The 12,918-nt window shown below is 39.7% G+C and overlaps 1 protein-coding gene across 1 annotated transcript; it reads left to right on the forward strand.

Moving 5' to 3' along the window:
• The first annotated feature begins 412 nt into the window (after nucleotides 1-412).
• On the forward strand, nucleotides 413-12,638 carry LOC135709075 (CLIP domain-containing serine protease HP8-like). The gene is made up of 6 exons (XM_065231266.1): nucleotides 413-500; nucleotides 11,161-11,288; nucleotides 11,348-11,511; nucleotides 11,577-11,788; nucleotides 11,851-12,047; nucleotides 12,107-12,638. The coding sequence occupies exons 2-6, from the start codon at nucleotides 11,240-11,242 to the stop codon at nucleotides 12,517-12,519; spliced, it is 1,035 nt and encodes a 344-aa protein (XP_065087338.1). The 5' UTR covers nucleotides 413-500; nucleotides 11,161-11,239; the 3' UTR covers nucleotides 12,520-12,638.
• Nucleotides 12,639-12,918: the final 280 nt, after the last annotated feature.

Here is a 12,918-nt window from a genome sequence, read left to right on the forward strand (position 1 = left end):
CTGGTATATTGCTATCGTAACAATATAACATACGTCACCCCAACGAGTTGGAGATCGAAGCCGCCGAGAGTCTACAGAAAACTTGGTATCTGCTAATCAAAGCACACATTGATGACACTCAGCAACAAACAGTATAGTATGACTGCTCTGGAATCCGGTTTAGCATATACTCAACACACCTTCGACTGTCGTCTACCTATACCTCTGTTTGGTTTGTTGACAAAGCGTGGCGCTGAGGTCGATCCAACAATATTGAACCTTCTTGCTTCGAAGAATTCCCACCACAACGGAACTGAATGATGATGAGCAACAGCGGAACTTTGAAACTCTGCTTCGTAGTGATCGTTGGTAGTACCATCGTATCAGTTTGGTTCGCGAATTCAACAAGATACGAAACTCAACTCCCCGGGGGTGAGCCTACACCAGCCGAAAACTGGATTGTCTCGTGAATGGATTCTGGATTTGCACGGAAAACACACATTTTAATCGCATTAATAGAGGTGGGTTTACGGAATAGGGGCTCGTGTAATTGATAGATCAAGTTGATTGAGTATATCTGTGTGATGAAAGTAAATTGACGGTGACGATTAAGAAAACGTCGGTGCCAGCATGTGTCGGTAGAAGAGGAGATTGTTTTGATTGGAGCCGGTTGTGTCGGTGTCGTTATTCTGTTTGTATAAATTGTGTGGAGATTATATTGTATTCGATCAAGTTCAATGTTTTGGTATTGCGGTTTCTAGTTTTATAATAAACAGCGGAGAGTGACTGTTGTGGTAGGCAGAAAAATGGGTGCACTGAATCATATGTGGTTAGTCTTACGAAATTCATTCACAGACTACTGAGATGCTGTGGATAATTCGCATATAAAACAATAGTAGCAATTTGCAATTATAGTGTCTGTTTTACCTTCACACGCACTGACTATCACTTCTACTCGGTGTAGATGGATTGCGTTTGTTTTGAAACTCTTCGCTGACAACGTACGAATGAAATGAACAAATAAGTTCATTATGCATCGACGAATACCTGTTCAGCAACGCTTGAGTTTCCAACCCAAAATTGTCAAAATCGGAAACGATCCTCAAGAAAAAATCAAATTAATTTTGGCATAAGTGATTATTTTGAATATTATCGATCCCAGGGCCTAACACTTCGATATTATCAGCAATTTTACAAAAGGCAATTATCTTCCATCGATATGAGCGTGAAAAGCAACGTTATATTGGTGTAAAATGAAAATAAGCATTTAGCATTTGAAACTAAAAATCATTCCCACCAACATGAGTACGTTTGATTGAGCTAAATTTCGCGTTTATTAGACTCAATTTTATGTCAAAATGGACGCTCGCATATGTCGGTCTCAGAGCACCTACATTTACAGTGTGTCGAACTTGAGAAAGTTATCATGTTAAAATTCAAATTCGTGCAGGTAGTTGGTTTATATTTCATGGTTGCCCTCATTTTCAGCTTATTTGAGTGTAAAAACCCGAATTTATCCACCTATGGTGTGATCAGACCCTTCTTACTTATTCAAGTTTATTTATTTTATTGTCATTATCAGTGACCAAGCCCCCCACCCCCGTGTCATCCAGTGACGCTACGCCACTGCCTGGGGGTACCCGGAATATATCCGGGTGTAGTCTATTTGGTGAGGCTACCAATCACCTTATCATCGTATTTTAATGTGATTTAATGGGTTTTAATTCAATTCATATTCAAGCAACTTCCCCGGGGTACCCGGAACATGTCCAAGTGTGTCCAATGTGGTCTGGAACACTTAACACGACTTGCATTGATCTTATTTATGAATTCTGTAGTAATTTGATGTGTCGCATGATGGTTTTGATACGTTTTCCGTTAAATCCAGCGTGAAGGCCCATATTCACCGGATCTTATTCCGGCCATATCTCCGGAACCGGTTCACCGATTCCAAAACCGTTCAATAGCGTTCCAAGACCTATCATTTGGCGCCGAGTTTGTCCAAATCGGTTGAGCGGTTGCTGAGAAACGTGAGCGCATTCATTTCGTTACATACACACACACACATACACACACACACACACACACACACACACACACACACACACACACACACACACACACACACACACACACACACACACACACACACACACAGACATGTTCCGATCTCGTCGAGCTGAGTCGAATGGTATATGTCGGTTTTTCAAGTGATATCTATACCCTTCTTTGTAAGAAGGGTAAAAATAATATTTTTGTCAGCACTGGTGCTTGCCAAATCTCTGCAGACATGACAGATATAGTAGGCTAAAAGCTAGCTAAAACGGGATCACAGAAACAATCGTATACACACTTAGAAAAATTCATGCAAATTTAGGTGCTCTGAGAGTGACATATACGAGCGTCAATTTTGACATAAATTTGAGTCATAACAGACGCGATATATAGCTTAATCCAACGTAATTTTCGTAGAGCAACGAACTTTTCAGTCTCGGAGCACTTAGTATTATATGACATGTTTGTTTACGTTCCATGTTTCATGTCAAATATGGTTTCCATCTCGTGAAAAAATAGTTATTTCTAAGTGTGTAGATAGTAATATACGGAAATATTTAGTCTCACTTTTTTTCATAGTTCACAAGGTGTACACATTTGAGAGAACGAAATTTGAACTATTTCGTGGATGTCCCCAAGCTGTATCAGTTCAATCCTAATCTTTTCTGAGAACAAACCATCAGAGTGATGTCACCGAAACATGTTCAAATGGTCGTAATTATGGTCGTCTTGTCTCCCAACTTTGAATTATTAATGGACCGAATCTCAGAAGCAACAAAGAGATGTAAATAGCCATTTAACAGCATTTTGGCTTTCACTCTGATTTATTTTGATTTTATAACGGCATAAGCAATCGTTTTAGTTTAAATGCAGGCAATACACTTAGAAAAATTAATGTAAATTGAGGTGCTCAGAGACTGATATATACGAGCGTCAATTTTGACATAAAATTAAGTCATATTGGACGCCAAATTCAGTTCAATCAACATACTTTTTGTCGAGTACCAGACTTTTCAGTCTCGGAGGATTCTATGACATTCCCCAGAAAAGCATTCCCCAGAAAAGATGATGAAATTAGTAATTTATCACTTTTTTTTTTGGTCATTTGATATTATATATCAGTTTTATACTACAGAACTACCGATTACAAACTTATAACATAATTCCACACGTTATTATCGCAAATAGTCATTACCACGAATCCCTTGCGAAAAGCTATTGATTATATATTTTCCTTATATATGAATAGAAAGGAAAATTTCCTACTTTTTCGTATATCCAAGGAATTAATTATTTCCTTTTGTTATATTTTCGTAGAAGGGAATATTCTCTTCTTTGTCAAATATTTAACGAATTAATGATGTTCTCTTCTATATATTCAAAGAAAGGAATATTCCCTTCTTTATCGTATATCCAAAGAATTAATTATTTCCTTTTCTTATATTTTCAAAGAAGGGAAAACCCCTTGATCAATTAAGGTCTCCTAAAACCCCTTGACCCATTAAGAAGTTTTTCTCTTCTATTTATATACGAGAAAGAAGATTCTAGGAGTGACTATGATAAACAAAAATAGTCAATCTAATACATGGCATACTTTTCTGGGGAATGGTACATTCTGGGGAATGGTGCATTCTGGGGAATTAGATTATGGGGAATGGTTTTCTGGGGAATGTTGTAGAATCGTCTCGGAGTACTTTATTTTACGTGACATGTTTGTTTACGTCTTATCCTATATGTATTAGGTATTTCGAAGTGTGTAGTGTAAAATATTCATGATCAGTACTTCAGCTTTATGCTGTTTTAAAACCCTTTAAAAGACTGATGATAAAGTCAAAAGGTATCTGGTTTTAAGAATAACTTGTATGCAGCACTCTATCCCTTAATAAACTTGTTCTGTAAATCAATAATTGGCATTTTTTTTTTGATGTCACGACAAAATACTCCATAGAGTTGTTTTATCGTTATAAAAGCAATTATAAAACCATTCGGTTTCAAACGGGAACAAAAAGCATTTATGGTTGCATTTTTGTGTCAATAGAGTGTCTCACAAACCAACCCCCCCCCCCCCACCCTCAATGTCTACAAACTAAACTAAACATATGGAGATTTGAAATAAAAAATACGCAGAATCACGAGGAAACTCCGACTGAACCAGTCAAAAACAACAGAGCAGCCGGCTGAGAAGAGTGAAGTGAATGCTGAACCGCATGCCCTAGAAAACCTTGAGGGACGTTTAAAACTCATGAGAATGCAAAAAAATATTGGCAATGGCGTTTGCGTCACGTTTGCTAAATAAAAACAGTCCATCCTTCCGTTAAATTTTGATTCGCTGATGATCCGAATCACATGCATCAGTGTCAAACTGGGACTGCGGAAAACTGCCGACATGAAACTACAGGAGCTGTCAGTCCGCTGGAAATTGGCTGCCTACCGAACCGTATAAGCGATTTCATCCCACTCTAAAATTTAGATTTAATATCAATTAAATATTTTGAAAGGTCGAAGTTTTTTAAAGTATTCCCAATCTTGATTTATTTTCATCGTAGTGATCAGTTGCTAGTGAAGTTGTTTATTAATCGAATTGTAAAATCAACCGGTCTATGATTATTCGTCGCGTATATCATCGAATTATTACAGTATTACATGCCAAGTGAAATTCGAGAACGTAATTTCATTTGAATAGCTTGTTTAACCAGGTCTTAAACAATCGTCACGTCGGTCATAGCTTGTTATGATTGCCTGAACCATGCGTAAAGAGAAAATCGAAACATTTAACGTCGCGTGAAAATGGATCTGAATGAAGGCCTCTTTCGTAGCTTTTAGTTCACGGATTTCAAAGATCGTCGGTTGCAGTGGCTTGCTTACTGAGCAGAAAAACGCGGTCCCAGGTCCTTTCATATTAAAAATGTATGGTAAGATCGCTTTTTTATCGTGTATTTTGTAAAACTTTTCGTTATCGTCGGTGCCGTGTTGAGTAATGCTATAATGTGATATGAGGGGCTCGGTGGCCTTAGCACAACCGGTTTTGCTTACTGAGCAGAGCATCATGAGTCTAATCTCAAGCCCATCCATATTCAAGATTCGTCAATCGTTTTATTTTTTAACATGACTACATGGTAATAACAGCAACTCGATGATTAAAAAGGAGCTCGTCTGCCTAGTGGCAAACGTTTTTGCTTACTGAGCAGAAGACCGTGGGTTCAATCCCAAGCTCTTTCGCGTTATATGATGGTTAGGACATCAATTTAGCTTATCGTTTACCAAAACGAACCCTGCTGCAAACCCAACCCTATTATTCAATATCCCAGTGATTCCTCGTGGAAGTGCAGAGGTGTTCTCGGCTTCCATCAAAGCGAGTGTCACGTCAACACATTCCTACCCCTTCCTTTCTTGAACTGTGTTCGGGCGCAGCCGGCGCTGGTATTGCCTAGTTTGAGATCACCAGTTTTTACACATTGAGGATGATTGCTAGTCCCAAGTAATGGTTCTCCGTGTAATTACAGCTGGTCTGGCAATAACAGAGTAGCAACCGTGGGCGGTTAATCATGCTCATGCTATATCATCGAATTATTACAGTAGTTTTAAGTTGTTTTAATTGGAATGAAGTGTGCAATCTGATTGCAGAGTAAGTATTTGAATTCTGTTAATGAAATAGTGTAACAAAATATACTCATTTTCGCGAACCATTTGAAGAATGCAGACAATTAGTTCCAATTTAGAATTCATCCGATTTGTATTGCTGATTGTTTCATACTGGCTGTTCAATGCGGTACAAAACATTTGGACTCCATAGGTGAGAAGCTTTTGGTTTTTCGGGAAAATACGAGTCAACCCAAGTAACATTGCAAGATTTATCATGGTTTTAAAGCGTTCTTCAAGCCTAATTCATAGTCTTCAGAACCCTCATAAAACCCAAATTGTTACTTGGGAAATCATGTAGGTGGCAGAATTAGGACCGTTAACACGTGTTAAGACCGTGGAAGCCATACCATGCCAGAGTGAAGAAACGTATGGAAGACACTTATCAGGTTGAGGGTGTCATCGTGAAATATAGGAGAAATTGAAAAACGTCGAACTGGTCTTCATCGCTTGCCCGTCCATCCGTCAAAGATAAATATCCTGCTAGTAGCCCATGATTGATTTTAGAATCAACATGGGTTTTACACTTTTTTCAAAACTACCAAGAACAGGAAGTTGTTGATTGAGGATAACTCTGTCGAAATTCTACTACTACACAATGTTTGTTTTGATCGAGGGGGACGACTCTATCTACGATGCAGAAAAGATTGTGTTTTGCTGTGGCTAGCTGCGCGCACGCTGAGTAGATAAAAAGAAGATTGATGACGATTCTGAAGATTTCCTGCAAAAAGATGATGCGCGATGCAAGTAGATGCGACAAATGAAAAAATATTTTTCGAAGATTGATTCGCTAGTGTGAGATATGTTGAGCATCTAATTTTGAGATTTAGATGTGTCGCCCCTCTCGGTTTTGATTTGCTATCAAAGTTTGACAGATAAAATGAGGGGTTAGTGTATTTTCCTATGTTTCGAGGGGTGAATCGATTAGCTAGGGACCGAAGAGAGTAGCAGAGCTGAGCCAAAAAAATGAGCACTTTATTTCGAGACCTACTAGTCTTAGAGCTACCTCTATGGTACCAGAGCTGAGGTAAAAAATTGAGCACGTTTTTTCGGGACCTTCTGGTCTTAGAGTTACCTTTATGATACTACCATAATTAAATGAACACTTTATCAATTTTCAAACGATCACTATTGAAAATTGCAGGAATGCGAAACTGTTGCTATAATAATGAAAATTATCATTGATTTACTACGAAAAGCGCTTTCCCTAACACAGATTTAAAAATCGAATTCACTCCTGTCTCACCGAAGGGTGTTTATTCAATCACCACGTGTTGTGAGTGGTGGTGTCCAGTGGTGATAATCAGCAGCAGCAGTGCTTTTCCAAGTAACATTGCAAATTTTATGGAGGTTTTAAAACATGTTCAAAGTCTAAATCATGGTCTGCAGAACCCTTATAAAACCAAAATTGTTACTTGGGTTCGGTGCGTGGCGTTGTAGATTGTTCTCCAGTACTCGACAAAAGGCTGCTCGCAAGCGCTAGCTGCAGCCCACTCAGCGGTTCATTCGCCGAAGAAGAAGGAAGAAGTTGCACCGCTACTGATCGGATTTCAGCAAGGGTGAGACAGCTTTACTCTGAGTTGCTTTTTTTGCAGCGAGTAACGCGCGAGTAACTCACTGTACCTCAAAATTTAGTCGACGTTCATCGATGTTTTTGTCTGGTTACTCCTAGAATTGTTCGGCTATTGAAACGATGTGAATTCCAGATTTTGTTCAGAAAATTGCTTGAACGATGCTGGAAAAGCGTCGGCGTGCATTTTCATCTGCTTCTCTGTGCCGATTGGCTGCTGTTGCTGCTGTTATTGTTTGGAAGTGCTTTTTGTTCGTATTCCTCCGTTTCAAAACGTTGAATGTGAATTAACTGTAGGAAGGTGGACATGTGCGATTTGTTCTCGTAAAATAACCACAGGAATCGTTTTCAGATATCCACCGAGGAAAACGTGAAATCGTTGTGGGAAATCACTGGCATACAAAGGAAATATCTTCCCTATTGTATAAAAACCAATTAACATCCGATTCCCAATTCGAGCTCCGAAGGAAACGCTGCCCCACTATGTTCACCACTACCCCAGAATGTTCAGCCAGAGCATCAACACAGTCTACACTGCTGAAGTCGAAGAGGAGGAGGACGATGAAGACACAGCTGCCAATAGTTTCGGTTAGTAGTCTCATCCGGACAAATCATTGATCTAATCGACGAAATCAAAGTGAAACCGGTGAGGAAGACGAAGAACAAATGTTCTGCGTTCGCTCCAAGCTACTGCGGATGGTTCAGAAAGAGTGGAAGGAAAAGGTTCTTGGCGATCTGAAGATTCTCAAGAGTAAATCTGATCCAACCAAGTACAGGATCATCGCTATAGACTTTGCTGACGAGAAACCGAAGAACGAAACATGCTCCGAATATAATAAATAATAGTAAAAGACGGGCAAAAATGTGCAAACCAAACCATCTTAATTCAAAAAGTATGCCTTTGAACTACAAAGTACAAGTGGTTTCATTAGGTTCTGATAGGTTTTACGATACATTTTAATGTAAAACGTTCAACGTTAAATAAAATAAATTGGATAATTATTTTTAGGGCATCAGTGAACATGAAAAATTCCATCTGTGATCAGAAAAGATTTAAGTATTTTGGTTTGATAAGTCCTTAAATCATGAATTAGGAAAAAAAAATAGAATCAGTGATAAATTTGAAATTAGCTCGTAGTACATAAATCAGTTATATCGCTGTGTGCGTCACAGTGTTCATCATCGTTTTCAGTATCAATGCTGTCCTCGTCGCTGTCACCAGCATCGGAAGCAAGAAAAAGAGCTCTGGCATCTTCTGACAATGGCATTTGTTTTTTTTTTTTATCAGGAAGTGCCCTTAACGAGGAGATGAGGGGATCAGAAGATTCTAGAAACCGATTTAACTGGTCTGTGTTTGTTGCCGTCCGTAAAAATTTTCGAGTGTGGTTGATTCAATATCGCTTAATGTCCTTATTCCGACATTCTTGTGCCTCTTCCGACAATTGCCCAATTGGCACAAGAAAATGGCTTATGATCTGGGATCCATGCATAAGAACTTTGTGTACAGTCACCGGGAGATAAACCAGGGTTAGTCCTTGAGTAATCCTCTTGCCGTTTCAAAACAATACTCTTCAATTTTTTGACAGTCAATTTCCAGTCCTGAAGCCAGAACTTCAAGCATTGACTTGCATCTGTATAGCAATGTAGGGTTTAATCTGGTAACCTCAGTGGACTTCTCCACGTTCTGGAAAAGCGATGTGCATCGTGCACTGTCATTCAAAGTTCCAGATCCTCCTGAACGAGGTTTGTCGTCGATCAATCCTGTTTCCACGCGGAACTGTTCTTGTATTTGTTTCTTCCTCTGCAGCATTGCCTCATTATCAACACCTCGGGCTGGCCATTTTTTGATATGCAAACGATACGAGATGTGAAGGAAATATTCATAAGAAACGTATCCATGCACGTAATGTAGAAAGACCGAATCAAAAATTATCCTTGCCCAACAACGTTGATATATTTTGGTGAGATCGTTCATTTGGCACTACAAATGTAGCATCTTTGGGCAGATTTTATAGACGTTACCGGGTTGCACACTTTCCCGTCTAGCATTGTCAGGAGCATATGTTCATATGACAACGATGTTCTTCCCGTTTATCGTCAGCTTCAATGGTTGGAAATCCGATAACTGATTTAAAAACCATCTCTTACGCGGACACAATTGAAAAACTAAAAGAGCATTACGATAAGTAAAATCGACCATTGTTATGCGGTATAAGTTTAGGTGCAGGGTTCAGGAGTCAGGTGAGACGAACCAAATAACGGTTGCTTTTAGACAGCCGTTTTTGTTTACTGAACATAAAATCCCAGGCCCATATTAAAGAGTTTTAGAGTCACATTGCTCAGCTTTTTTGTGTAAAACTTGCCGTTGTCATCATAGCTGCCAGGTTTGAATGGTTTCAACAACAGCTCGATCATAAGTGGTGTGATGTTATGCGAGGGGCTCGGTGGCCTTGCAGCAACCGTTTTTGCTTACCGAACAGAACATCAAGGGTTTAATCTCAGGTTCCTTCTTTCATGATTCGTTAATAGTAATCCCAACTATTTTATTCAAAATTCTAGTTATTTCTCGCGTAACATTTGAAAAGGGCCTATCAACTTTAGATAGCCTTTGAGCCTTTGAGATGTTGGAGTAATGATCACGGAACGTCATTTTGAAATCTATCTCCTCTCCAAGAACTTTGATGCTTGTAGCTCTTTCAAGCGTTTGGCCATGGCCAATGGCTTTCGAGACCCATTTTCACTGGGTCGTTGTCCGGCATTCTTACGACGTGCCCAGCCCATCGTAGTCGCTCAATTTTTGTAATGGATGGTTCTTTCAGCATCTGGTGCAATTCGTGGTTCATCTGCCTCCTAATAGTTAACTTCGTGCGGCGCGAATTTTATTTGACCAGAGTGCCCTCCGGAGTCCAAAGTAGGCACGATTCCCTGCCATGCCAGCGTTTCACCTCTGATTGTGTAATACTACCAGATAGGAGATTGCTTGCGGGTGAATGATATTACGGTACAATTATATAGCTAACTGTAAGATAACATGGATGAATTGGACTCTGAGCGACGGCATTTCATTTAAGCAATATATATTAAGTTAAAAGACAAATTGTCTGATTATAACTCATCAATTAAGCAGCTTTAAATATTATTCCAAATTTTGCTTTTCAAAGTGGGTCGCTTTCTTAGTCGTACTGCTAAAAATCGAATTTTTCAATTCTGGATATTTTCATCAAAATATGCAAAATTATGATGATCTTTATACTCAAACGTAGTTATAAAAGTTTAATTTTTATCATGAAATACGCATTAATAAGATACTCTATTCTCAGGGAAGTCGAGCAAATCTCCAAACCAAAATATTTTCACGACCGGACTGGGAAATCAAACCCGCCGCCTACGGCTTGGTAAGCAATTTGCAGCACTATCAATTGTGTTGCAATAGGTTATGAAATAGTGACAATCCAGTACAAGTTTACAAGTCCTACGTAATCTGGAGTGTGATTCATTTAAAGAACGAAGCAGTTCATTGCTTTATTACTCATACGGTACTTTTTTTTGGGAGATTGTTGAATCATAGGATTCATTTATGTCATAGGGTCTATCTGACGAATTCCAATTTTCGTCAGCGAGTATTGAAATTTCAATTAACACTATCAATAATGATTGGAAAACGTGTAATACAGTGATACCCAGCATTTTTTTTAACGATCGTAAAAACGCTACGCAACCAAGTCAACCGCACCACCCTAACCAAGTGAGACACGAAGATATTAACGAAAATCCCACCAAAAGCCCCCAGTTCCCGGTATTCCAGCATGCTAGCACTCAACTTAGTATGGGAGGCTTGACGTATGACAGATGATCCATCCCATCCAGTCTGGCCAATCACAGACTTTATTATAAAAGGCATGTTTCCCTTCTTTCAGTTTCAATACAACAGCGCAACCGAACAAGTAGAAAGCAATACTCGCACTCCTGAAACATCCACTACCTCCCATCGTAACCATGAGATTCAACGTACTTGTAAGCATATTTATTCCACTAGCAGCAGCACGTAAGTTAACGGCTTGTCGGTCGCACTTTGTAAATTAAGACGCTAATTGTCTTTTGCAGAAATCACTATCAAATCGTGTTCCTACAATGAATTCTGTGTCGACATACGAAGCTGTCCAATGTTCAAGCAATATGCTGGCATGAGTTTCCGATACTGGCCCTCGGATCTCAAAAATATGGCCAAGGACAATTTGTGCAACCAGGAAACGATCGGTACGCAGAAGGTAAGAGAGCAACTTAGGGTTGATTAATCCACACGAATACAATGTTAAAGAATCTTTCCCTTCAGATCCTCAGCGTCTGCTGTCCCTCGGTTATGAACAGTCGATCCTGTGGCATACAAGCCGGCGATCGAATATCGAAGGGTCAAGTGGCAAAGCCATTCGAGTTTCCATGGATGGCCCTGCTGGCTCTATCAAGTGGAGATTTTGTCTGCGGTGGAACTCTTATCAGCAACAGATATGTCCTAACGGCAGCACACTGCACCAAATTTGATAGAATGTAAGTCATTGTGACACTTTAACAAAAATTTACAAAAAATTTACCTTCGAAACTGTTTGCAGAAAATCAGTAAGACTGGGTGAAAACGACATCACAAAAGACGTGGATTGCAACATTCTGGATGGTGAAAAGGATTGCGCTCCTCCACCACAGGACATAACGGTTGAGAAAAGCATTGTTCACCCACAGTATAGCGATCGGTCTAAAACGAATGACATATCTCTTCTTCGATTAGAGTGGCCAGCGAAAATGGGAGACAGTACGTCCAGTTGATTTAGGTGAACCTTCCTCATTTATGCTCAATTAACATCATTGCAGGCGTTCGTACGATTTGTCTTCCCAGTGGAACCAAGGAGGAGCGGGCCGTCAATCCATCGTTCCTGGTCGTTTCGGGATGGGGCCTCACCGAAAGGAACTCATCCTTTGACGTGCTGAGATTTGCGCGAGTTCCACCGGTTTCGATAGAAGACTGTGCTCCCAAGATACAAAGCCTCATCAATCATGTTAGGCTGGATGATAGCCACGTTTGTGCCGGAGGCGTCGATCAGGTGGACAACTGTGCCGGTGACTCGGGAGGTCCATTGCAGTATATTTCCAATAAAACTTCGAAATATATCCAGTACGGCGTTGTGTCATTTGGAGTCAGGACCTGCGGAGAAGTAAGCTTACCTGGAGTGTATACAAAAGTTGAGCACTTCATTAGTTGGATCATGGAGCACGTTGACGAATAAAATCGGCATTGATGTTTATTTGCAACTGGATACGCATGTGGCAACTTCGGAACGTTTCACGGTAAGAATTTATGGATCGTCTGCATTCCTGCGGAAATAAAGAAAGGAAAAGTTGGAGGACTAAGTGTGAGCAGTTTTCATGTTTCATCATTGAGCTTCGAAAATTCACAACATTTGCACGCTATCTTTATCCACTGAAGAGCTGAACCTTGTGGATCATGTATTAATTATATCACGGGAAATTGAGAAAATAAATAACCCCTTTCGTCACGTTTCGTCGCGTTTTTCCTATACCTAATGCATTGCATGTCACTAAATATATTATATTAACAAAATAGTTCACTCTTTTGTTTCTTTTCGGAGACACGATTTTCGACCAAAAGTGACCCTTTGCGTCTT

Source organism: Ochlerotatus camptorhynchus, unplaced genomic scaffold (assembly GCF_037179485.1).
Source record: "Ochlerotatus camptorhynchus isolate MF236.1 unplaced genomic scaffold, CSIRO-AGI_Acam_v1.1 ptg000349l, whole genome shotgun sequence".
In the NCBI taxonomy this organism is placed as follows: Eukaryota; Metazoa; Arthropoda; class Insecta; order Diptera; family Culicidae; genus Ochlerotatus; species Ochlerotatus camptorhynchus.